We start from the raw sequence: 27,357 nt of genomic DNA, 5'->3' as shown, positions 1-27,357 counted from the left end.
ATGAAGGGTATACAAGAAACAAAGAAATATCTTAAATCTGTATTCCAAATGAAAGATGTTAATGAAGTTGATACCATTTTGGGTATTAAAATAATAAAGCAAAACAATGGTTATGTTTTAAATCAATCTCATTACATAAAGAAATTGTTGGAGAAGTTCCAACATCTTGGAATAAAGGAAGCAAACTTTCCTTTTGATTCTAGTATCAAATTACAGGATCAATATGATAGAATTGTTGCTCAACTAGAATATGCTAGTGCAATAGGTAGCTTAATGTATGCTATGCATTGTACTAGGCCTGATATAACTTTTGCAGTTGGCAAACTATCTAGATACACTAGCAGGCCCGGTAAAGAGCATTGGAAAGCTATTACTAGAGTACTCGGTTACTTAAAGAGTACTATAGACTATGGACTAGTCTACAGTAAATATCCTTCATCTCTAGATGGATATTGTTATGCTAGTTGGATTACTAGTACAAATGACAATAAGTCGACGACTGGTTGGATTTTCCTTCTTAGTGGAGGTGCCATAAGTTGGGCATCAAAGAAACAAACGATTATAACTCATTCAACTATGGAAGCTGAGTTTATAGCTTTGACCGCTTGCAGACGGAAGCGAAATGGCTAAGAAATTTATTACTTGATATAGAGTTGTGGCCACAACCGATGCCAGCTATTTCCTTATACTGCGATAGTCAATCTACGATGTGTAAAGCTTACAACAACGTATACAATGGTAAATCAAGACATATTGGTTTGAGGCGTGCCTATATACGAGAGTTAATTACAAGTGGAGTGATCACAATTGTATACGTAAAATCCAAGAGTAATCTAGCTGATCCACTTACTAAACCATTACCAAGAGACTTAGTAAGTTCAATAGCTAGTGAGATGGGGCTTATATCCGTTAAAGAAAGCAACAATGGGAACCTAACTATGGACTAAATATTAGTTCAAGTTCAAAAGGTAATAACAAGTTGTTGTCAGATTTCTGTATGTGAAACTTCTATCCGCCTCATCTCTTAAAGATGAATTTATAGAAGTAAAATAATGTTACGAGGACAGGATGAGTTGTACTCTTAATGGAGTTATGATCAAAGTAACATGATCGGAAATAACTTCACCTATATGAACATAGGGGTGGTGCCGCTTCAGCAACACAATAGACGGGTGTTTGTGTTGTAAATGTTTATGAATGGATATTGTAGCGCAAGGCCGTATATAGCGCTGAACCATTTAATAAGCCTTTATGAGATTAGTTTTATGTGCAATATGTCTTCATTCTGACCTATGTAAGTTTTGGTTCAATCTTCGGACACCTAAAACTTAGTCGGAATTTTGATATGTCTGCTAAGTGGAAGTTTAAATCGAGAGATACTTTCATAAAGCATGGAACTAAAGAGTCAGTGTTAAACCACAATCTATACAAACTAGTGGGGGATTGTTGGAATAAATTGAGTTTGTGAAATGTGGTTTGTTTCACATTGAAAGAATAGTGTGTTTATATTTTGGAAATGGGGTATTGGGTGAATGAGATTCAACCCACTTTGGATTCCTTCTGTTTTGTGATAAAAACAAAAGCAGTTACTTCAAACAAATTCTTTGTATTTGAGACATGCTTGTTGGCCAAACAACGTGACTTTTCAGAATAAGGTCTATTTCCATGCTATAAATACAACACTCCCCTGCAAATCACTTTTGGCAATTACTCTAACAAATCATCGATCTCAGAAAATACATATAAAGTCTTATTGTCGCAGTATTGTATCCCGAAGGATATGCCCATTATAGTGGGGGCATAAATTCCTTACGGAAAGTATAAATAACGCCTTACTGCAAAATTCTGTTTCGCTGATAATTGCACTAACACGTACTTTATACCCTTTATAACTACGTACTAGTCTATGATTTTTATAATTCCAGTAGGGGTGATTAACATGATTGGGGTGGTTTGTAAGAATTTTTTGCGGGTGGGAAGATCCAAATATGATAGAGGGTTTAATGGAATAAAATATGTATGCCTAAGATAGAAAGAGGGGACTAAGAAGCATGCCCATAAATGAAATATATATAGGTAGCATGCTCATAAGTATATAGCAGTTGTTGGCAAACTTGCTTGGTAGATAAATGTAACAATTAGGAAGTTAAAGAAAGAGACAAGCGTTATGAGAACGACAATGTCAAGGGAACCTTGAGTTGGGAAGCGTTTGTATGTAAGAGAGTGAATACGGTAAGGGCTTGGGAAAGAAAGGAGACTTGAGAGTTGATAACGAGACGGAGAGAGAGACTAAGAGAACGGTGGGAAAGAGAGAGTAAGGCAAAATTCGGGAACGAAGTTCATTTTAAGGGGGGAATATTGTAATACCGGATTCTTTGGAACCCACAAAAGTACCTCAGGATGCGTGAGAGACCTAAAGTGGACCTAGTGGATTATTGGATTGACCGAGTGAGTGCACACTAGACCTAGTATGACCTAGAATAGACCTAGTGAGGCTGCAGTGGACCGAGTTGAGGATTTTCTTGATCGAGTGGCTGACACTCGTCGAGTGCTACTATACAGCACCCGATAAACACCAAATTTGGGATTACACCTTATCTTATCCAAATCATTTCCTCCTCCTTTCTTCTTACTCTAAACTTTCTCCCTTCTCTCTAAAACTCTCACAAACTTATTCTCATGGGATTCAAGCTTAATTTGGTGGATTGTTCATCTTCCTTCTTCTTTCCTCTTACTTTGTAACTAAAGATCTATTCTTCTCTAATTAGTTTAAACCCTAACTTTTGGGGGTTTCGTTTATTTTGGGTAATTAATTAGTAATTAGGGTATGTAATATGGGTAATTAATGAGTGATAATAAGAGATTTTGTAGTGTATAATAGTGTAGAATGTATTTGTGATAGTATTGTGTGGTTTGTATAGGATGAGACGGTTTCATGAGACGGAATCGAGTAGCTTATGAAGATATGCTAAAAGGTAGGTTAATCCAACTCAGTTTCAATAATGTGTATGTATATTTGTCTGTCTTTTACATCATTTGCATATTATGAGTTGTATTGCATCACATGGTAATGCTTGAGGATCTTGGTGAGTCTATTATGTTGTTATAAATGCATTATAACATGATATTGGTTTATAAGGTCTCAAGGAGTCAGAATAATTGAGTAATAGAGGTCCATGGCATGTTGAAGAGTGTATTTTATAATTAGTCTTACTTTTACGTATTGTGTTGTATATTATATCACTTTGGTTGTTGAGGAGACGTAAGCCGGTTGGGAAACCGTCTTACGCTTGAGTCACCTCGTGGAGCTTCCCACTCCAGAAAGGATTTGCACATTAATGGCTTGAGTACGGAGGGATGCGTGTGGTTGACCCACGACGTCTGACAAGGGATCCGGTTTACTTCCGGACCCGGTACGTCTGGGCATGTTCCGGTACCTATTTGTGAGGTGTGGTATCGTGGGCGTGTCCATGGCACTGGTGGTTGTGGGTACGTTTGGGCGTGTCCCGGTACCTGCGTGGTGATTGTATAATCGTGTTGCATTCATATCATTGACATATTGCATATTTATCTATCATGTTGTGTCTTCTATTTATTTATTGAAACTGACGTGTTGTGTGTCTGTATAAATTACCACCTATTTTCGGGATGTCTTGTGTCGATCCATATGATATTTCCGATCATATGGGGAGAAGGTTAAGTACAGGTTGGTTTGATGTTGCGTGGGAGACGAGACGAGCATCGGACTTGGAGTCGTGTAGCATAGATAGATATCTTAGATGTTAGACAAGGTTTATAATGTATATTTCACATTTATTATTCATTTATTCATTCATTTATAATCACTAAACTTGTCATTTATTTAAGTTGTTTCTTAATTGCTACTTCGATTCACCGCTTCGGGAAACAGAGATGGTAACATCTTCCCATTACCTTGGTCGGGTAAGAAGAGGGTGTTACAATAAATCTGATAAACCTTGAGTGAAGTGGGTTCACCAAGTCTATCTTGGAGGGTAGGATTGACATGACTATTTTCCTAAGGGTGAATGTAGCTGGAGTTGGAAGAAAATTTGCGAGAGTAACAATTAATGGGATGGAATGGAAATATTATCCTAAATAATATAGAATAACTGATGCTTATGACCTGATCAGGTAGCATAGGATAAAAGTCCATTGGTTAATCAGCTATGGAATGGAGAGGCTACACCGAAAACATACATTTACTAACTACTAAGTGCAACATTCTGCTTTGAGTATGAGATGTAAAATGGAGAAACTGGGAATATGTTCTAGATAGGAGTGTTGCATTTGTGAGGATGATGAATAAACCATTACACATCTGTTTGATGATTGGAGTACCAAGATCGGTTTTATACTCTAACACTCCCCTTCATACGAATGCCCTTTGGGCTTGAAGTGTGGATGCAACTGCAGACCTCCCCATACCTGATGCTAATATTCTACTTTAGAACTGTGGGGGGTGAGATTCGAACTCGTGACCTCTTGGTCAAACTGGCTATGATACCATTTCAAGAAATCATCTCAACCAAAAAGCTTATACTTACCTCGGGCAACCGAGATGGTAGCACCGATATATGCTAGGGTGGTCCTTGGTAAGGCACCTTGGTATATGGGGGTGTTACAGAAGATGAGATACAATCAGCTCATAGCCTCATACATCATCTTTTGACAGGCAAAGTGTTTGAGTATGGTGTCGCTCCAAACTAAATGTGACAATATTTATCCCACATAGGAAGAATAATGGAGGAGTGTTATCCTTTTATATGGATGTGCACTACCAATTGTTAACTAGACTATGTAGGAGAGACTATAATCTCCCCACACGCGCTTCACCGCTGTCCAGCTCGGCTCGACGTGGTGTGGTGGGCCCCTTTTTGCTTTTGGTCCAAATATTTTCCTCGGATTCTAGCTGTTGAATTCCGTCTGTTGCAATTGCTACACATAATAATATCTCCTAGTTACTCCGATTTATTACAATTCACTACTGTGGTTTATTGTCATTAAACACCAGATTTTACAGCTCCTATATATGTGACTGTTGGAGGTCTCTAATAGCTATATAAACCCTCTACTTTCAGCACTTCTACACACACAAAATCACAGAAACTTTCTTTTACATTTCTTTCGTAATTCTAAATTCTGAGAGTAACTCCCACTTCTCTCTTTGGAGTGCACCATCGTAGGGAAGGAGGCGTCAACCCTGGAGTCAGTGACCAAGGTACCCATGCGTACCATAGTGGGAGTCTAACTGGCTTAGGGAAGTGTCTTATACGGTGTCTTGATTAAAGTGGCTTTGGGTGAGATAAGTTCATATTTCCTACAGCAAAGATGAGCAGTGGTTTCTTAAGCTAAGCAAGATCAAAGATTAATACGCAACTTAGTATTAGAAGAATTAGAATATGTTTTCTTATGGTGATGTAAAATAATTGAGCATGCTCAGAATGTTTGATGTGATTTTTTTATTAATTTTTAATATAATTACTCAAATTTTATCAAAAAAAATTTAAGCGAATACATTCATCTGTAGATACCTCATTTCTGCACCTCCCGCAAACCACCCGGTGATGATTGGGCCGCATGTTTGGTACGCGGAACTATTTGTGACAGTTCGTAAGTTTATCGTCAAGTGATCACTCAAACACTTGTGTCTACCTCTTAATTGTCATCTACGTGCCGATACGGTCGTTTTGGCAGTAATTAGAGTACATTTGGAGTCCGGGTCATAAAACCGTCTTCATTTTCTAAAACCGAGTCAGAATGTTCTGGAATGTTCCGGATACTTCTATTCCGTATTTTACAATCTTTTAATCTTTGGCAAATAATTTCCCGTAATATTCACACAAAATATTAAGGAAAACAAGATTATTCCGTTATTCCATAAACTAAACACGGAAATCTTTCTTCCGCAGGGGGAAACCACTTGGGAAAGGACGCAGTAGGTACTGCGCCTATTTCAAGAGACGCAGCGCCTGCTGCGCCTCTTCCCAAGTCCTTTTCTGCGTATTTTTTCGTATCTTTTCATATCTTTTCGAGATTCACTTCCAAAGTTTCTCCGAAAACCCTATTTCCTCTGTGTGATTAGTATAAATAGAGACCTTCGGTCTCACATATTTCTCACGCGAGTGTCCGCCCTTCTCTTCTCCCTTTGCATTCTAGACCACGTTCTTACTTTTTGGCGTCTACGTGCTTGAACTTTCGACCACGTAAGCTCGGATCTTTCTGAGTACCAGCCTCGTTTTATATGACTGACCAATTTGACCAACTCCACCATAATCAACATTAATCAATCTGTTTTAATTCCTCTTACGAGGGCACTTTCGTCTACATTCGAGTCGAGCATCACTAAACGTTAACTTAGTTCATCTCGTTTCGTCAAACATGTAAGTCTGAGGGTGTATAATCCCTATTTTATTATTGTTATCATAATGTAAGGTTTATGTCGAAAGTATTTCTAAAACCGATTTCTAAAACCATGTTTTAAATCCTTTTTGTACGAATTACCAGAAGATGACCGTCGAGAAAGGACGCAGCAACTGTGCGCCTCTTCGAAGGGACGCAGCACCTGCTGCGCCTCTTCGTGAGACTGCCGCAGTTCCTGCTTCCTTTCTTCTTCCTTCGTCCTTTGATGATTCGATTGTTTTATTTCTTTCTTCAATTGTTCATTGTTCATATGACGATTTAAGCATAATAATTCTAACATGTAATAAATTCATCGTTATTAGTACTTAATTCATCTTTTAATTCCCGACTTAAATCCCTTATAACTAATATTTGCGGGTTTTCGTCATCAAAATCAAATTCGGTTTTAGGAGGTTCGATTCATCCATATTGAGTCTCCGGAATTCGTCATTGACATATTCCCACCTTTTGTTCATCATATCCATCATTAATTCGTCATTAATAACTTGTTTAACCTAATTAATTAGTTTAATTCATTAATTTGTTAATTAATCCATTAAATCTTGTAATTAGTTCGTCCTAATTAGTTCCATCCATGTTTATTGTTTTTATGACCCTTATTCACATGTAAATAATCTGCTAATCACTTTCACCCGAGTCAAATAGCATAATCAAGCCTTAAAATCACCAACGAACATTAACGATTTGCAATTTCGGCTTCACAGCCAGAACTGAGCCAAGGAACAGACGCAGCGACTGCTGCGCCTCTTCCAAAGGGCGCAGCTCTGCTGCGCCTGTTCCTGGTTGACTTCTGTCTCTGAACTCCCGTTTTGCTTTGACCTAATTTTAGCTTACGTATTAATTAACTACTAATCGTATTATCACCCTAATTCTTGTTCGTTAAATTGTTTATTTATTTCTTTTCTCAAATTATCCATTTTAGAAGTATTTTCGACATAAATCATTTAACCCAATGTAATTATTTTAATTTTCTTTATTGTATTATTATTGTAATTTTCTTTATTATATTTCTTTGTATGCCTTTACATGTAATTGAACTTAAATCCCGACTTTGATATTAATTGTATGTTAAATTACTTGTTCACCGACTTAGTTAGTTCTCACATGCTAGGATTAAAACATTGGATGTTGCATTGCATGCATATAATCGACAATATATCGAGTATAGATGATTTTCCCTAATCATTAGTAGAGGTCGCTATCGAGGCGGGCGGGATTAGGTGTTCGATCAAAAGAGCTTCCTAATACGTACCCTCACCCCTTACTCCAGATCTCTGTGAACATCCGTATTCATTGGCATCCACGAGAGTCATTCTAGACATAGAATGCTAAGGGTAACGAGTTCTTGGTGTTCATGTAACTACTTTGTATCTTGACATGGAACGAGGTATTCGAACGATTTCCAATTTTCCACAATAAATTGGTGGCGACTCCACAAATGCAAACGCTTGTTCTCCCCCAAGCGCCCCCGTGGGCCCGCGTCTACATCATCTTAAGAAAGATGACCTATTAAGTTTATATTTTCCCAAACACAAACACGTTTACAACAGCAACAACATCAGAGCCTTAATCCCAAAATGATTTGGGGTCGGCTGACATGAATCATCCTTTAGAACCGTCTATGGGTGAACACACACCTCAAAATGCGAAAAAAATAGAAAAGGGAAAAACAAAAAACAAAAGGGAGAGCGAAACATAATACAAACTCAAGATAAATTTATAGGTTTTAAAATCGAATTCCGGATTTCTTTTGTAGAAACTTAAAATTTAAATCGAGAATAAAGATTAAAACGATTTTGAAAACCGAAGTAGAATTTAAGGATCCGAAACACCTTAAAAGTAAACCAAGTAAAATATATAAGAAAGTGGTGGGTAAAAAAATGTGTAATAAAGGAGAGAAGAACAAATAATTTTTTAAAAAAAATTAACTAAAAACACTAAAATATGTCAAATAACATCAAATACTAAAAATCCACATCTATCCTTTCCCTCCATTGTGCCATCTCCATCACCATACTCTCCTCAAGCTCCAGAAATCTCATATCATGCTCTATCACTCTCAACCATGTCTGTCTCGGTCTCCCTCTACCTCTAGGGACCTTTTCTGTTCTCCAAGTTTCGAGGCTCCTAACTGGTGCGTCCATAGGTCTCCTTTTCACATGGCCAAACCATCTTAGTCGATTTTCCATCATCTTGTCCTCTATTGGCGTAACTTTTACCTTTTCCCTAATCACCTCATTCCTTATTCGATCTTTCCTTATATGGCCGCACATCCACCTCAACATACGCATCTCCGCCACACTTATCTTTTGAATGTGACAATGTTTCACGGCCCAACACTCGGAACCGTAAAGTAAGTCGGGCCTAATTGTTGTGCGATAAAATTTTCCCTTTAATCTTTGGGGCATATTGATGCGATCCCGCTAAGTGTTCACAAATCAAGATGTGGTCGTTGGTCACGGTCGAATCAAAACACAATTTATAGCTCCACAAGCAACTCTACAATTAGTAAAGAGGCAAGTAAAGGTCGGATCCCAAGGGACGGGAGTTGAAATGAGATTTCTATTGTAACTAGTGGTGTCTAAGGGGTGTCACAAATTGGGTTGATGTAGAAGGTTACTAAACTAAAATAACAATGAAAATAAACAAGCAAGATGAATAAAAAGGGGTGTAAACAATTGATTAAAGGCACTAGGGTGTCATGGGATCATAGGAGAATCATGGGATATGATCATACAAACATGTTCTCAAATTATAAGCAAGCAATTATTATTGTGATGGATTGAGTTGGGTTATATCTTACAATCCTAGGAAAGTTTGGGTCCCGGAGCCGAATCGATTAGATTGTACAACACCTACAAGTCGACTTAATCTTCCCTACTCAACAACATGCATGGTCTAATGAGACTCGAGTTGGGTTATGTCTTACAAGTCTCATTGAAAAGATAGGAGATGATAGTAAATGCAAGGATTCATAGGCTTAGCATTTCATCAAATATAACATGTGCATGAGTTGAGATCAAAACAAGCAAGCAAATAAAACATGAAAGCATATTAATTTAAGCATGAATCATTCCCCATGTTGGTTTCTCCTAATCACCCATTAACCCTAGCTAAGAGACTACTCACTCATTATCATGTTGATCATGCTAGCAAGGTTGTCAATCATACCAACAATATGAAACATGATGAATAAATGAAAGTAATTAACAATAATTAAAAAGGGATTAAGAGATTATACCTACTAATGATTCCAATAATAAAGCAAGAATAATAGAAGTACTTGAATGCTAGATTGAGAGGTTGTCAATCTCCCAATAATAACCCAAATAATCTTCAATTACCCAAAATAAAGGATGAACAAAAGAGAGATTAAAGAACTAAAACTTGGATTAAAACTTGATTAATACTTGATTACAATATTGAAGAGAGATTTGATTGATATTAACTACACTAGTTATTGATAAGAAGAACATGCTCCTCTAATTAGCCTAATAGGGTATTTATAGTGAAAATTAGGGAGGATGGATTAGGGTTAACTAAGGGCTAAACTAGTAATTACACTTTTTAAGTTGAGCAAGGAGGACCCGGTATTTTCTGAGAGAAGGGCTTCTCTTTTCGTAGCTTGAAGAAGACAATCCGTCTTTGTGCGGGAATCCGGGCGGAATAAGGTCGGGACGGACGGATTTGGGCGGTGGAATCCGAGCGGATTCTGAGGAATCCGGGCGGATTGTTGAGGGGGAATCCGAGCGGATTCTGGCGTGGGACGCTCGGATTGTGCAGGACGGACGGATTTGTTGATAATCCGCTCGGATTGTCAGTCAGCATAGTAACTTCTTCTTTTCTTCCCTTTTCTTCATAAATTCCTTGGGGATTTCCTTGGGGACTCAAGGATCTTTCCTCAACATTGCTCTTCTACTATGATATGTACAAAGGCCTTCTAATCTTGTCTCTCCTTGATGCTTGGTCATTGAATTCGATCAATTTAGTCTCGTTTTGCCATGAAAATGCAAGATTCTTACTCCTTTCCTACCAAGGGATCAAAATCTCAAAGAATATGCAAAACAAAGAACTAAAGATAAGAAATGACCCAAATAAGCATTAAAAAGCATGGAAACAAGGCTAATTCGGGGGCTAAATATGCGCCAATTATGGTCACATCAAATATCCCCAAACCGAACCTTTGCTCGTCCCGAGTAAAGAGGTGACAAAGACTAGGACCAATACTAACCTATCCTAATAATATAGCCGATATGAGACAATTAGCGGGTCTCACTCCGCCCCTTCAACTCACAACAAGACAACCATGAGGTAGGATGCCTTCTTGCAAGGCAAGGTGGGTCTTGCCAAAATGGCGACACATCCAAACATTAAGCACACAAAAACACATAATGGATGCATCTACAAAAAGAATAGCCACTCCCTCATCAAGCGGCGGAAATTATCTACAAGGGAAGCAATTCAAGGGTACATAATCCTTCATAGATGCAATTTGTTCAAACTACTAAGCCTAGAAGGATACCAATAAATCACCTCCAAGTTGTGTCAAGCTAGGGTACCTTTGTCCTCAATCGTTAAATGCTTTCGTCAAGAGTAGACTTCCTATGGTGTTAGAAACACTGGAGGATCGCGGAATTCCCCCTCTTGCCTAGACAAGAAGAAGGGTCGTCCCCTCTCTACCATGCACAAAAATGGATATGATGGATAAAGGGATCAATAAATATTTGAGTTTCACTTTGGGAGTTTGCTTTTGTTTTTGTTTTTCCCCCCAATTTCTTGTGGCATATAACATTTGAGAACACTTTCTTTGCCATTTCTTTTTGATTTTTGGCATTTCAATACTTGACAACTTTTTTTTTTGCATTTCTTTTGAACATTTTCAAAGTCACCCCAATTAGTAACGAGGGTGCCTTGTATTTGAAGCTTAGGAGTTCTATTTTTGCTCCTCTTTTCATTTGATGCATTTTTGCAAACTTTCTTTCACTTTTCATTTCATTGAACTCAAATTGATTTCTTTTTGTGCCCATTCCCTTTTGTTGACAAAATGTATGGTAGAACATGGATGAATGATGGTTGCATGGTTTCAAGGGTCACCTTGAAATAAACGGTAGCCAAGGAGTTATCACACCACAAGGTACTCTTGACTAGGCCTTAAACCATGGGTCAACGGATACTAGCATGACACATCCTAGGGTATTTTACAAGCATTCTAACAAGCAAAGTCTTAAGAACAAAAGGCATCTACTAGGGCCTATATACACTTGTCAAGCTTCCCAAGTAGACGGTTTCGCAAAATTTTTCTAACATGCAACTACATGCCATGATGCAACTAGCATATAAACATCCTAATGCATATGATTCTACCAACTAATATGACATATAATCTAAATGCAAGTCCTAGATTCACATTGTTATACCGCATCAATCAAAATAAAGCCACATAGTCATTAACATAAAGAGGAAAAAGGAGATTGAAAAGATCATACCATGCGGTCTTCAATATCCTCATGTCTCGGATGTGGCGTAGTCAATCAATGTGAACAAGGATAAAACAAACACAATATATACAAGACAATATATACAAAGGAAATGAACTTGTTTTTGGGTTTTCAATTTTTTCAATTTTTATGATTTTTGAAATTTTTCAATTTTTATGGTTTTTTTTTAATAAGAGTTAAATGTTAGAATTCCCATCCCCACACTAATATGGGCATTGTCCTCAATGGCCAAAATGATGGAAATTATGCAAAGATGATGCATGATTTCTATACTAAATGCAATCTATACTAAGCTACACTACATGATGCATGGTTTTTGTTATGACGGAGAGGATAATTTAGATTACCTCCCGTTGCGTATGCATTAACTTCCCCAAACCGAGTGAGACACTATTGCTAATGTCCAAGGATGGGTATAGTTCATGCACACACTATGCTATGCATGAAACTAATTTGTCATTTTGGATTCTACAAATAGGAACAATAAAATAAGAACACCTCAATGGTACCGAGGTGTGAGTCCTTTGATGTTGCTAGGACTAAACCAACAATTATCAAAATGAAATAAAATACAAAGAGATATAGACAAACCATGGGAGAGTAAGAGTCTCCAAGGCTTGCTAGTCTTCCATCATGCTATCATCATCATCACTTCCCTCATGAGAAGTGGTCACATTGCCACTTTCCTTGTCATTTGCTTCTTCACTTTCTTCCTCATCTTGCTCATCATCATCTTCACCATTTCTTTCTCCATCTTCACTTGCATCTTCCTCAATATTATCATCATTTCCAACAACCTCATTGTCACCCACAACGACCCTAGATGCACCCGGAAATAAGACTTCTCTATCCGCCCAACTAGGCAAAGGACAAGATGGATCAAGGAGTCCTTGCCTAGCTAAATGTAGGAGGGGAGGATATTGAGCCAAATAGGCATTTTTCCGATCTTCATAGGCTTGCTTGTGCATTGCTTGCATGAGAAGAGTCACATAGTCTTTCCCAACTTCAACTCCTTCTGGCTTGAACTCTTCATACTCAAAGGGGTAAGGTGGTATGACAATGGAAGAGGAGGGAGCTTCAAGATCACCCTTTTGTTGTTGAATGATATACTCGGCTTCTTCGGAAAGGGGAAGTAGATAATTGGTCCGGTGGACGCTTAGGCGACAAATCTTCGAGGGCAAGGTGAACGATCTAGCTTCACTAGTTAGCCATCCATACTTAGTGTCAAGGGGGTTTTGAGCAACCCACTTGAACTTGTGAATCATAATATGCATATCAATAAGATGGCCACCTTCCTTTGCTTTGTACTTGTTATCCTTATTGAAGTTAGGATCAAAGTGCTTAGCTAGGACCGTGACTAGGCCGCCATTGACAATAACGGTCGTGCCCTTCTTCCCACTATCGATGTTGAGCCATCTATCTACCAAGAGCCTCAAAGAATTATAAGGCTTGGTATGAATTCTTCCGATATTCAAAGCCGATTCAAGGAGAATAAAATCAAGTCTTGTGAAATGATTGGTGTCTTTCCTAGCAATTATGGTATTTCCCACAACCTTGTGCCATACTCTTATGCCCGGATGATGGACCAAAAGAGCACGACATGCATGAAAATCCCCAAATTTCTTCCCGGAGATTGCCTCCCAAAGAGGCTCGGGGTCATACTTTCCATAATGCTTAAGATAACGCGATTCCTCACTAAGACCCAAAATTTCACCTAATTCCTTAAAGGTAATGCGTCTACTAACATTAGCTAGACGAAACTCGAGGTTTTCCCTATTCTCAACTTTGGTGACTTTCAAAGAACTTAAAAATTCCAAGACAAGGGAGGGGTATGTCAATTCCTTTGTTTCAAACAATTTCTTCAACCCCATGGCTTTGAAAAAGGCTTTTGTTTGTTCAAGAACACCCAATTTTTCCAAGGTATCCTCACATATGAATTTGGTGGATTGTAATGACTTCATAGCAAACTTGACAAAGGTATTTCTATGGGTATCGGAAATAAAAGTTACCTCCGGATAATGCAAAAGTTGATTAATTACCGGAGTAGAAGGTGTTGTTGCTCCCATAGAAGGTTGTTGTTGTTGTTGCACTTCCAAGTTTGGTGTTGCTACCACCATAGCCAAAGCTTTCTTTGTTTGAAGAGCCTTTTGCCTTTGTGAGAGTGCCTTAGCATTTGGTGCCTTTGTTGCCTTTGTTGGCCCCTTAGTCCTTGCCATTGATGAGCTTAACCAAGAAAAGAATGAAAAATCTTCAATTTGTAGTATGCCCAAATCGATTTGAAGGTGAAAGGCTTTGCCTTTATGAAAACAAAAATCGACTCAAAGGTTGAAGATTTTGTTCTTGGTTTTGATTTTTGTTGAAGATGGAGTGATTAATTTGTTGTTGGAAGGATGGTTTGATTTATTTTTGTTGAATGTTGTTGAGGGTTTTTGTTTTTATGATGGAGAGGATGAGGGTTTTGATGTTGTGGGTAGTGTTTATGAATGAATGAATGAATGAATGAATGAAGGTGGGAGGGGTTTTAAAGAGGCCGAAATTTTCAAAACTGCAGGGGCAATCCGTGCGGATTAGGCTCAATCCGTGCGGATTCTGCTTCTTCTACCTTTGCAAAAACTCGCCTAAAGACGGGCGGATTCTTAACAATCCGCTCGGATTTGCTGAACACGGGACGGGCGGATTTGCTCAAAGACGGACGGATTTTTGTCCAGAGAAATTTGCTTGTTTTCCTCAGTTGCAAAGACGGACGTCTTTCTCCCTGGACGGACGAATTCTTCAAGACGGGCGGATTTTTAGAAATCCGCTCGGATTCTTTAACAGTCAAGAAAATTTCAAAATTCAGCTCAGTTCAGGACGGGCGTCTTTTCTGCAGGACGCTTGGATTGCATAAGACGGGCGGATTCTTAGGAATCCGCTCGGATTCTTCCCCTATGTACACGGATTCAGTTCCACCCGTGCACAGCGCATTCCCTTTATCATTCTTCCATTCTTTCTTTCAAGTCTTTTGTTCTTCATTGTGGGGGCACTACTAAGGCATGGATAGCCTAGGCAATTGCCATCCCCACACTAAGGTAAAGCACTACACATCAATTGAAATTGTTAGTCCCTCCCTCACTTCTCTCTTACATGACAATTATTTTGATCAAAGTAAATAAAAATCCAAGATGACAAAAATGCAATACAAGAATTGAAATGTAAGTTAGGGAGTTAGAAATATTTACAAGTGGTGGTTTAGGGAGGACTCCACCAAACTCTCATTCTCGATGAGATGTCATGGAGGCATGTTCAAGGTGTTGTTGATGTTGCTCAACACCTTGAAGAAGTAATCAAAAGCTTGTTCATTATCATGGTAGAGGTCCTCAATAGACCGTGGCCCTTGTTGTTGATCACGATCGATGGCATGTCCAATGTAGGGATTAAAAATCCCTTCAAATTCGTCGTCCCAAAGACCACAAACTTCATTGAGTTGATCATTGAAAATCTCTTGCTTAGATGGAGACAACTCTCCCAATTTCTTCTCTTGGCCAATGAGGCCATCCTCTTCTTCCTTGGTTGATTTTGATGAGCTTTGCAAGCTCTCCTTATCACAATTCACTTGCTCTTTGAATGGAGCATCTTCAATTTTCTTCTTCCATTGGAGTTCCGATTTCTTCCTTTCATCTTTTCGGCTATAATGATCAATCATGAAACATGGCTCATGCAAACGAGGAGCTCTCATGGTCTTGTCAAGATTAAAAGTTATGCTTTCATCTCCCACTTCTAGAGTGAGCTCACCATGTTTCACATCAATCACCGCACCCGCGGTGTGTAGGAAAGGTCTTCCTAGGATGATTGGAATGTTGGAATCTTCCTCCATATCAACAATGACAAAGTCCACCGGGATGAAAAACTTCCCAATTCGCACGGGGACATCTTCCCATATCCCTAACGGTGTCTTCGTCGATCTATCGGCCATTTGGAGTGTGATGTTGGTGCATTTAAGCTCTCCCATCCCCAACCTTTTACTTACCGAGTATGGCATGACACTCACACTAGCCCCTAGATCACATAAGGCTTTGTTGATCGTCGTGTCGCCAATGGTACACGGTATTGAGAAGCTTCCTGGATCCTTTAACTTTGGAAGTGAACTCCCTTGAAGTATTGCACTACTCACCTTAGTGAAGGCGATAGTCTCAAGTTTCCGGATCGACTTCTTCTTTGTGAGGATATCTTTCATGTACTTCGCATAGGCCGGAACGTGATTGATTAATTCCGTGAAAGGAATTGAGACTTCTAAATTCTTCACAATTTCCATGAACTTTCCAAGTTGATCATCAAATTTGGGCTTGGCTTGACGACTTGGAAAAGGAAGTCTAATCACAATGGGCTCCTTGTCCTTGGCCCTGTCTTCATTTTTCTTTGAACTTTCTTCTTTTGATGATTCTCCATCTTTGGAGTTTTGCACAATTTCTTCCTTTTCACTAGCTTCCACAACTTCATCCTCAACTTGCTTCTTCGGTGCTTCATACCTTGTACCACTTCTCAAGTGAATGGCATTAACCGTTTCATGTCTAGGGGGATTACTTTGAGGTGGCAATTGCCCCTTTTGTCTTTGTGAGCTCGAAGATACTAGTTGAGTCAATTGTGTTTCCAACATCTTGGTGTGAGCTAGAATGTTGTTGATGGTGGTTTCTTTTGCTTGGCTATCTTTTTGCATTTGGGTGAAAAATTCTTGTTGATTCTTATGCATTTGGAGGACCGCTTTTTGGACATCAAAACCTTGGTCATTTTGGTGATTGTATGGATTTTGATTTTGGTAACCTTGGTTTTGATTGTAAAAGGGTCTTTGATTTTGGTTTCTCATGGGTGGTGGAGTGTATGTTGTTTGAGGGTTTTGAACATTTTGGCTTTTGTATGAGAGATTTGGATGGAATTTGGTGTTTTCATTGTAAAAGTTGGAATAAGGGGTACCACTCTTGTATGCTTGGAAAGCATTCACTTGTTCATTTGTTCCCCTACATTCACCTTGGTCATGTCCCAAAGTTCCACAATTCTCACATATCCCACTTGGGATTGATGAGGATGTCGTCATGGCATTAACATGATGCTTCGATGATTTTGAGTTTTCCTCAAGTCTAGCCATAGCTTGTTCAAACTTCAAGTGGATTGTGTCAATGTGAGCACTAAGTTGAGCACCCAATTGAGTAACGGAGTCCACTTCATGCTTTCCTCCTCTAGTAGCCTTGCGAGGTCTACTATATTGTGAGTTATGGACCGCCATTTCCTCAATCTTGTTCCATGTTTGATTGTCATCAACTTCGGTGAACATTCCATTTGATCCCATATTGAGAATGTTCCTAGAATATTCATATAAACCATTCCAAAATTGTTGTACCAAAAACCATTCGCTAAGTCCATGGTGAGGACATGAGCGACAAATACCTTTAAACCGCTCCCAAGCTTCATACAAAGACTCTTCATCCCTTTGCTTAAAACCCGTAATTTGAGCTCTTAGCATGTTGGTCTTTTCCTGGGTAGAATTTTTGTAGAAAGTTAGAGCCAACTTCTTCCAAGAATCTATTCCAAGGGTGGCCTTATCAAGGCCCTTCAACCATTGCTTTGCGGTGCCGATTAAGGAAAAAGGAAATAAGACCCATCTAATTTGGTCTTGAGTCACGCCCGTTTGAGAGATAGCATCACAATAATCGCAAAAGGTTTCCATATGAGAATGAGGGTCCTCACTAGGCATCCCCCCAAATTGGCTCCTCTCAACTAGTTGGATGAAGGCGGACTTGGCAATAAAATTTCCGGTGAGATGTTGCGGTGTAGGAGTACCATTTGGTAGATTCTCCTCGGTGGGTACGGAGTGTGACGAGAATTTTGGCATTGTAGGTGGATTTTGTGGGGTATTGTGTAATGGGTTTTCTTCTCCTTCTATTGCGAAAGGATTGACAAACTCACTAGTGGGTTGAACAACTTCACCAACACCTCTCAAATTCCTCCTAACAAGTCTCCTATTGTTCGTCAAGGTTCTTTCGATTTCACGGTCAAAAGGTAACAAATCACCTTGTAACCTTCTAGACATGCAAAATATCAAACAACTCAAAAACAATTAGAACAAACCTTGAGGAGTTTTACTTCCTCAAGGCGAAGAAAGACACAACTAATAACAAAAAGGAAATCTAAATCAAACAAACACCGTCCCCGGCAACGGCGCCATTTTTTATGCGATCCCGCTAAGTGTTCACAAATCAAGATGTGGTCGTTGGTCACGGTCGAATCAAAACACAATTTATAGCTCCACAAGCAACTCTACAATTAGTAAAGAGGCAAGTAAAGGTCGGATCCCAAGGGACGGGAGTTGAAATGAGATTTCTATTGTAACTAGTGGTGTCTAAGGGGTGTCACAAATTGGGTTGATGTAGAAGGTTACTAAACTAAAATAACAATGAAAATAAACAAGCAAGATGAATAAAAAGGGGTGTAAACAATTGATTAAAGGCACTAGGGTGTCATGGGATCATAGGAGAATCATGGGATATGATCATACAAACATGTTCTCAAATTATAAGCAAGCAATTATTGTTGTGATGGATTGAGTTGGGTTATATCTTACAATCCTAGGAAAGTTTGGGTCCCGGAGCCGAATCGATTAGATTGTACAACACCTACAAGTCGACTTAATCTTCCCTACTCAACAACATGCATGGTCTAATGAGACTCGAGTTGGGTTATGTCTTACAAGTCTCATTGAAAAGATAGGAGATGATAGTAAATGCAAGGATTCATAGGCTTAGCATTTCATCAAATATAACATGTGCATGAGTTGAGATCAAAACAAGCAAGCAAATAAAACATGAAAGCATATTAATTTAAGCATGAATCATTCCCCATGTTGGTTTCCCCTAATCACCCATTAACCCTAGCTAAGAGACTACTCACTCATTATCATGTTGATCATGCTAGCAAGGTTGTCAATCATACCAACAATATGAAACATGATGAATAAATGAAAGTAATTAACAATAATTAAAAAGGGATTAAGAGATTATACCTACTAATGATTCCAATAATAAAGCAAGAATAATAGAAGTACTTGAATGCTAGATTGAGAGGTTGTCAATCTCCCAATAATAACCCAAATAATCTTCAATTACCCAAAATAAAGGATGAACAAAAGAGAGATTAAAGAACTAAAACTTGGATTAAAACTTGATTAATACTTGATTACAATATTGAAGAGAGATTTGATTGATATTAACTACACTAGTTATTGATAAGAAGAACATGCTCCTCTAATTAGCCTAATAGGGTATTTATAGTGAAAATTAGGGAGGATGCATTAGGGTTAACTAAGGGCTAAACTAGTAATTACACTTTTTAAGTTGAGCAAGGAGGACCCGGTATTTTCTGAGAGAAGGGCTTCTCTTTTCGTAGCTTGAAGAAGACAATCTGTGGCTTTGTGCGGAATCCGGGCGGAATAAGGTCGGGACGGACGGATTTGGGCGGTGGAATCCGAGCGGATTCTGAGGAATCCGGGCGGATTGTTGAGGGGGAATCCGAGCGGATTCTGGCGTGGGACGCTCGGATTGTGCAGGACGGACGGATTTGTTGACAATCCGCTCGGATTGTCAGTCAGCATAGTAACTTCTTCTTTTCTTCCCTTTTCTTCATAAATTCCTTGGGGATTTCCTTGGGGACTCAAGGATCTTTCCTCAACATTGCTCTTCTACTATGATATGTACAAAGGCCTTCTAATCTTGTCTCTCCTTGATGCTTGGTCATTGAATTCGATCAATTTAGTCTCGTTTTGCCATGAAAATGCAAGATTCTTACTCCTTTCCTACCAAGGGATCAAAATCTCAAAGAATATGCAAAACAAAGAACTAAAGATAAGAAATGACCCAAATAAGCACTAAAAAGCATGGAAACAAGGCTAATTCGGGGGCTAAATATGCGCCAATTATGGTCACATCACATATCTTTATCGCATAAAAACCCTGAAGCACTCTTCCATTTCAATCATCCCGCTTTAATTCTGTGAGCCACATCCCCGTCTATCTTTTTGAATAATAGATCCTAAATATCTAAAGAAATCTAACCCCTCAACAACATTCTGATAGGCTATCACACACCTATGTAAAAATAAATATCATAGACACAAATGAATGTAGTACGTAGGGGTCGAATCCACAGAGAGACGGTAGTTGTAAATTAGTTATTATGGAGTGAATTTTATCTTGAGTCGATAAAGTTGCTTGATTAATTTGATTTATGTTGATGTAAAAACAATAATAAAGAAAGAGTCTAGGGAAGTCGGGTCACACATGCAAATATATGTAAATGCTTTATGTCAAACTCGGATTAGATAGTAATGATAATTGTTTAGGCTTAAAGACACCCACCTATCGATATTAGTGTCAACCATAGACTGGGTCCTAGAGAAACTCTCGTTTATGACTTGGTCGTCCTACTACACATGCTTAGTCTAATTCATTTTCGTGCCTCTCGACTTATAAAAACGAATTAAAAAATTTAATCAAAGATTGTGATCAAGAATTAAAGATTAACAATAAGGTACAAGCATGTTATAGAAACTATTATTTGATCACTAAACATCGTAATTTATCTTTGGAGTGCCAAGATCAGTTTTATACTCTAACAAATACAATAGCATGATAATCCAGTTTTTAGGGATTTGGTTAAGTATACCTCTTGTGAACACTGAAATATTTTAGTGGAAAGGCAAAAATAGAGCGTGGACTGCAGAGGAAGAGATGAAGATGTAATACCACGATTTTCTAAGTTTAGTTTACTCGGCCGAATAGGGCTAACTCGATCGAATAGTGTGTCGTGTGTTTTCTGGTCAGATTGCCCAGGAACACACTCGGCCGAGTAGTGTGATACTCGGCCGAGTAGGGCGTACTCGGCCGAGTGCTCTAGGTACTCGACCGAGTGACCGGTCTGACGGGTTATTTCTGCGATTAATAATGAGAGAAGTATAAATAGCGTGTTGAGTAGTTTCTAATCAGTTTCTAAATCATTATTTTACAAAACCTAATGACGCTCTAAACTTCTCTAATCATCTTCATCATTTCCTAAGCCAAGGTTAATCGATTGTGAGCCTTTGGATCTTGTTTTCCGTGTTGATTATGTTTGTAAGTCTCTAGTATTCCTAATCAGTTTATTATTGTTATTGTTAGCATTTGTTCAAACCCTAATATCTAAGTTAATTTGGGGAAAGGGTTTATAGTGATGGTATGTGATTATTGTGTATAGGTGACGGTGTCATGGAGAATTCTTATTGTTTGCTTGTGATTCAGATTCGTAATAAGGTAGGGTTTCCCTACTCAGTTGCATGTTTAGTTGATTTAAGACGGTGTTGATTGATGTATTGGCATGATTAATATATATTGTTATTGGAATTGTCTTTCTTGGATGTTTGGATTGGTTGTTGTTTCTCTATCTTCTCGAGGTGCATCCTCGGCTGAGTTGAGTCATCGTCGGGAATGACTGCGCCCCTTGTGGTTCCCGACACAAGGGAATGTGCACATTAATGGATATGGGTTATTGCTTGTTGCGATGAGCGGGACTTAGGTGGGCAAGGCTGCGGTCCCTCACTGGCGGTGAGGATTACCTGTTGTGATGGGTAATCTGGCAGGGCTACACACTTAGATGTGTAGTCGGTTACTGGATACTAATGGAGTTTGGAGAATGGTTCTATGTTTGGATTGGATTGTATTAGTTGTCTTTGTGATTTTCTTATCTTAATTATTCAGTGAACTGACGCCGTTTATGTTTTCTAAAACTGTGGTGATCCATTTGGAGATAGTGAGCAGATTGTGACAGATGATGATTTCATGTTAGTTGCGGTAACGAGGATGGTATGTCATCACCTAGAGTCTTAGTTTCCGCTGTCATGAGTCCTTAGATAGTTTTGAGTTTGTATTTGGTTTACTTTCTTTATACTTTGGTTTACAGTTTTGAGACGATGTAATACTTTTTATGCATGACTCCCTTTATCCCCTAGACAAGATATACTACTCTTGCATTATGTGAATTAAGCTAATGATGAACAAAATGATAAACATAATGATAAAGAAATAATACTAGAAATAAATTACCTCAACAATGGAAATGGAATTGGAATTGGAATTGAAGAACAATGCAAAAGGAAATAACTTGGAAATGAAATTGTAATTTGTAATACTTAAAGAAAATGATAACAAACTAATGAAAACTAAACTACCCTAAGTTAATCTAACTAAGTTTAGAGAGAATTATATGTGAAAAATGTGTGGAAAAAGGTGTGTAGGAAGTGTGTGAAGTCTACACCCTTTATATAGGAAATGAGGGGTGAAACTTAAAGTGAAATACAAGAGGTCAACCCTAAATATTTTCTCTTAATTGCTTGATTAATTACCAAAGGAATCCTAAGTGAGCTATTAACTCAACTTCAATCCTCCGGTTATATGCTTAGTGAGCATCCTAAGAGCATCCTAAGCTTCACTAAGCATCCAAAGTTTCCACCTTATTTGGACTTCAAATCTTGGGTTTGACTTTGCATAAGACTTTATTTTGCATTTCTCATTCTAATCCATATATTTATGCATGAAAATCCATGTAACACTTCAAGGTTGGTCCAATGTTTGCTTCTTCACTTAGCCTTGCTTCTAGTTACTTGCAGAAGTGATGGAATAAGCTTCTAAAAGCTCAACTTCCTACAAAATGTGACAAAACATACAGAGACAACTAGAATACAACATTAGCTCATAAAATCACTAAGGTTAGTGCAATAATCATATAAACTTGAGCTAAAATATGGAGTAAAAGCATATATAAAATGGACACATCACATTCCCATCAAAAATAATACTTCCCGCCTCTGTCGATCTCGACCCCGCCACGTTAGTGAACTGACACCTCAAATACTCGGTCTTACTCCTGCTCAGTCTAAACCCACGAGTCTCTAAAGTATGCCTCCACAATTCTAACTTTCTCTCCACCCCTTCTTTCGTCTCCTCAATCAACACGATATCATCAGCAACCATCATATACCAAGGGATGTCATCTTGAATATCTCTTGTCAACTCATCCATAGCTATAGAAAAGAGAAAAGGACTAAGTGCAGAACCTTGACGCACCCTGATGGTAATGGGAAATTCTTTTGTTCTCCCAACATTAGTGTGAACACTTGCACTAACCCCCTCATACATGTCCTTTATGAGGTCAATATATTTTTGAGACACACCCTTTCTCGCCAAAGCCCACCAAAGTACTTCTCTCGGTACCCTATCATATACCTTTTCCAAATCAATAAAAATCATATACAAGTCTTTCTTCTTGTCCCGATGGTGTTCCATCAACCGTCTCAAGATAAAAATCGCATCCATAGTCGATCTCCCACATATAAATCCAAATTGGTTATCCGAGATGTCTACGCATTTCCTAAACCTTTGCTCGATTATCTACTCTCAAAATTGTATAACTCATAAGTTTAATTCCCCGATAATTGGAACACTCTTAAACATCACCTTTGTTCTTGTACAAAGGGACAAGAGTGCTTCTCCTCCAAGCTGATGGCATCTTATTGCTCCTCCAAATCATGTTGAGAGCATGGTTACCTATTCGATTCCTTTCTCCCCGAAGCACCTCCAAACTTCTATGGGTATATCATCCGGTCCCTCTTCCTTCTTTGACCCCATCTTTCTTAACGCCTTTCTAACTTCACTCTTTTGTATTCTACGCACAAATTCCCGATTAACCATGCTTGGTGTTACTTCTACATCCCCAAAACCTTGCTCTTGATGTCCATTGAATAAATTATCAAAGTAAGAACTCCATCTAAACTTTATCTCATTATCCTGAACCAGAACCTTGTCGTTCATATCTTTCACATACCTAACTCTCCCAATATCCCTCGTCTTTCGGTCTCTTATACGAGCCAGTTTATAGCTAGATATCCTTCTCTTCTTCTCTCGTGTCCAACCTGGCATACACTTCTTGGTTAACTTTTGCCCTCGCATCACGCACTGCCTTTTTAGCGGCTCGTCTAGCCTCCTTGTACTTTTCAAAGTTCTCATCACTCATGCATTTCCCCAATACCTTATAGCATTCACGTTTTGTCTTTATCGCTTGTCTCACCTCATCGTTCCACCAAGATGTGTCTTTACTTGGTGGTCTATTTCCTTTAGATTTCCCTAACACCTCCCTCGCCAAATCCTTTACAACATGCTCCAATTTATCCCACGTTGTATCTATATCTTTCTCCTTGTAATTCGACCAAATATTGCTACTTCCGACCTTATCCAAAAACGCTTGTTGGTTTTCCCCTTCTAGCTTCCACCACTTGATTCGTGTCTCACCGATTATCTTTCTCTTCCTCAAGTCTCTCTTACCTCGAAAATCAAGCACCACTAGTCTATGTTATGTTGCGGCACTTTTTCCGGGTATGACCTTGCAATCGGTGTACTCTAAATTCCTTACCAAAAGGAAGTCAATTTGACTAGCATTTCCTCCATTCCTATAAGTCACCAAATGAGAATGCCTTTTCTCGAACCAAGTGTTCATTATACCCAAGTCATATGCCAATGCAAAATATAATATGTCACTTCCTGCTTCATTTCTCTCCCCGAACCTAAACCCCCATGAATGCTCTCGAAGCCAACTCGACTAGTACCCACATGCCCATTGAGGTCACCACCAATGATCAATTTCTCTCCAATAGGGACTCGTTCTACAACCTCTTCCAGATCTTCCCAGAAGGCTCGTCGAAATGAAGCATCCATTCCTACTTGAGGTGCGTAAACACATATAACAGTCAACACCTCATCCCCGACTACAAGCTTAATGCTCATAATCCTATCACTGTTTCTCGATACTTATACCACATCATCGATGTAATATTTATCAATGACAATACCCACTCCATTACGACTTTTGTCTTTACTCGTGTACCAAAGCTTATATCCCCAAGGCGCTATCACCCTTGCTTTATCTCCGACCCACTTTGTCTCTTGTAGACACATTATATGCACTCTCCTCCTTTTCACAACCTCCCCTATCTCAGTTAATCTCCCTGTCAAAGAGCCAACATTCCAAGTACCAAAACGTAACCTACTACCCTTCCTAAAGTCATGCCGTGATTTCTTTACCCGCTCTTGACCATGTTTCCTGAATCCAAACCTATTTGACACCACACTCATACTTCGAGGTAGCGCGCCGCTTTCGGGCGACGACCTAACAACCCTTGCATATTTTTCACTACATCCGGGTCTAAAAGATGTAGCGCACCCTTACCTATTTGACACCACCCCCAGGTGAAAAGATGGCGCGTCGCTTCCGAGCGACGACCTAGCAACCCTCACATACTTTTCACTACATCCGGGTCTAAGAAGTGCAGCGCGTCGCTTCTGAGGAGACGCCCCAACAATGCTCAAATTCCGATTCATGTCCATAAAATGTGACTAAGTTTTTATGTTGGTTGGCACAGACCTACCGCAACCCTCCTCCTTTATCCGGACTTGAGTCCGACAGTGAATGCCCGAAAATACGCACACCCGGAGTTAAACACAAACACGTTTATTTAAAAAAAAAAATAGAGAACCAATCGTTAGTTGGCGCAGTGGTAGCATGAGGCTACGCTTGGTAGAGAGGTCTGCGGATCGATCCCCCACAACTGCGATTGGGAGGGGTTTAAATACCGTAATCCTTGGACACGCCCCAAAATTCGGATTAGTCGGCCCAATGTGGTTCGGATTACCGGATGGTTTAGACAAAAAAAAATAGAGAGATCCGGTTGACATTGAGCAATAGCCGTTACATAAGATGATGCATATTACGTGGTGCCGTACGTATCCATGGAAGATTTAAATTGACATCATTATTATGTGAAAGCCTAACCTACAAAACCTTCATTGTTTCGTGGAGTATTTTACTGCCATCAATGCCTAATTAATAATAGTAAATCATCACTCTTATCACTCTTACAATTTTACACCCGAGGAGAGATTAGCGGTGAAGGCTGTTGAGTCCCATGATCGTTACCTTGGACGGCCGACTTATGTTGGGAGGTCAAAGAAAGCGATTTTTCAGTCCATACAAGATCGAAAAAAAAAAAATACTCCATATTATTCAGTTAATTATACTTTCTCTGTTCCGGTTATTTATTATCCTTTTTCATTTTGAAGTGTCTAAATCAATTGTTATCTTTTATATCTTAAGAATGAACTTGATGAGCAATTTTTAATCATTCACACTCAATTTGATGCACTTGTCATTTATAATTGATCCTCTCCTTTTTCTTTAGTCTTTATAACGAAAGGATAACAATTCATCGTGACGAATGGAGCAATAATTACAGCACATCATCAGTTACACTCTAATTACCTACCCATTACTACTAATTTGTTCTCTATATATACGAGTGGTTGTTTTCTTTACTTCTCCCAAATTCATTCTACACCTCAAGTTCTCATGAACAACCCTAACTTCCAAAACGTTTCTCCCTTCCTTTTTAAGTCACATCCGTCTCCGCCTCTCGAAACGTTTCTTCCTCGTTCTTTCCTTTTTCACCCTGACCCTTTCTTCAACCCCCAATTTCATGATCACGCACTTCCTCGCCGAAACGTTTCTTCTTTTCCATCTTCAAAAGCACAAACCCCGAACTACGAAACGCCTACATCTCCACCTCCACCACTCGATGGCATTGCCGCAGTCGTCGGCTACCAAATTCTCTTTGGGACGAACAATCCATCCAAACCCTCTACAAAAAACGCTAACTGTACACCCAAAACCAATAAACAAAACGTTTCAAAATGTGACAGTGAAAATGAGAAACGTTTCGAAACGTGCATGGAGAAGGCAGGCGTTGAAAAGAGGTACAGAGGGGTGAGAAAGAGGCCATGGGGGAGGTGGTCAGCCGAGATACGTGACCGTGTTGGAAAATGTCGACATTGGCTAGGAACTTTCGACACTGCTGAAGAAGCGGCGCGTGCATATGACGCGGCTGCTAGACGGCTCCGAGGCTCCAAGGCTCAGACCAACTTTGACATTATGCCAATGGTACCCGATGTGGGGCCGGACACGTCAACATCCTCATCCTCGTCTTCCTCGTACGAGAAAAAGACGTACGTCCATGCATGTCTTTACAATAACAATAACAACAATAATAATGATTATAATTCGGTTAAAAGGAGCCGTCAAGTAGTAACGTCCATGTCTCAGCTTGTAACTGAAAATTATGGTTTGCATAAATATGAGCATAAGCATGGGGTTTTAGAGCTTGATTTGAAGTTGGGAGTATATGGTTGTACGGAGTAATAATAAGACGGCATTATCTGTTTTATGTTTAAGACGGGTTAAGTATTGACTTATAACTTATTAGAGATCCTCTTTTTAATTAGGATGAATTAGGAGTTAACTAATCCTGTTTAATTACTTT

The 27,357-nt window shown here is 39.0% G+C and overlaps 1 protein-coding gene and 1 non-coding gene across 2 annotated transcripts; both read left to right on the top strand.

The window, feature by feature from the left end:
* Window positions 1-27,357, top strand: LOC141600973 (uncharacterized). The gene is made up of 3 exons (XM_074421234.1): window positions 1-526; window positions 18,093-18,163; window positions 26,289-27,357. The coding sequence occupies exons 1-3, from the start codon at window positions 1-3 to the stop codon at window positions 27,234-27,236; spliced, it is 1,545 nt and encodes a 514-aa protein (XP_074277335.1). The 3' UTR covers window positions 27,237-27,357.
* Window positions 17,327-17,433, top strand: LOC141603067 (small nucleolar RNA R71). Its single transcript, XR_012524965.1, has one exon. It is a non-coding gene; the product is annotated as a small nucleolar RNA R71 (small nucleolar RNA).

The sequence above is a fragment of the Silene latifolia genome, chromosome 9, assembly GCF_048544455.1.
Source record: "Silene latifolia isolate original U9 population chromosome 9, ASM4854445v1, whole genome shotgun sequence".
Taxonomy (NCBI): Eukaryota; Viridiplantae; Streptophyta; class Magnoliopsida; order Caryophyllales; family Caryophyllaceae; genus Silene; species Silene latifolia.
This window is presented reverse-complemented; position numbering and strand designations above follow the sequence as displayed.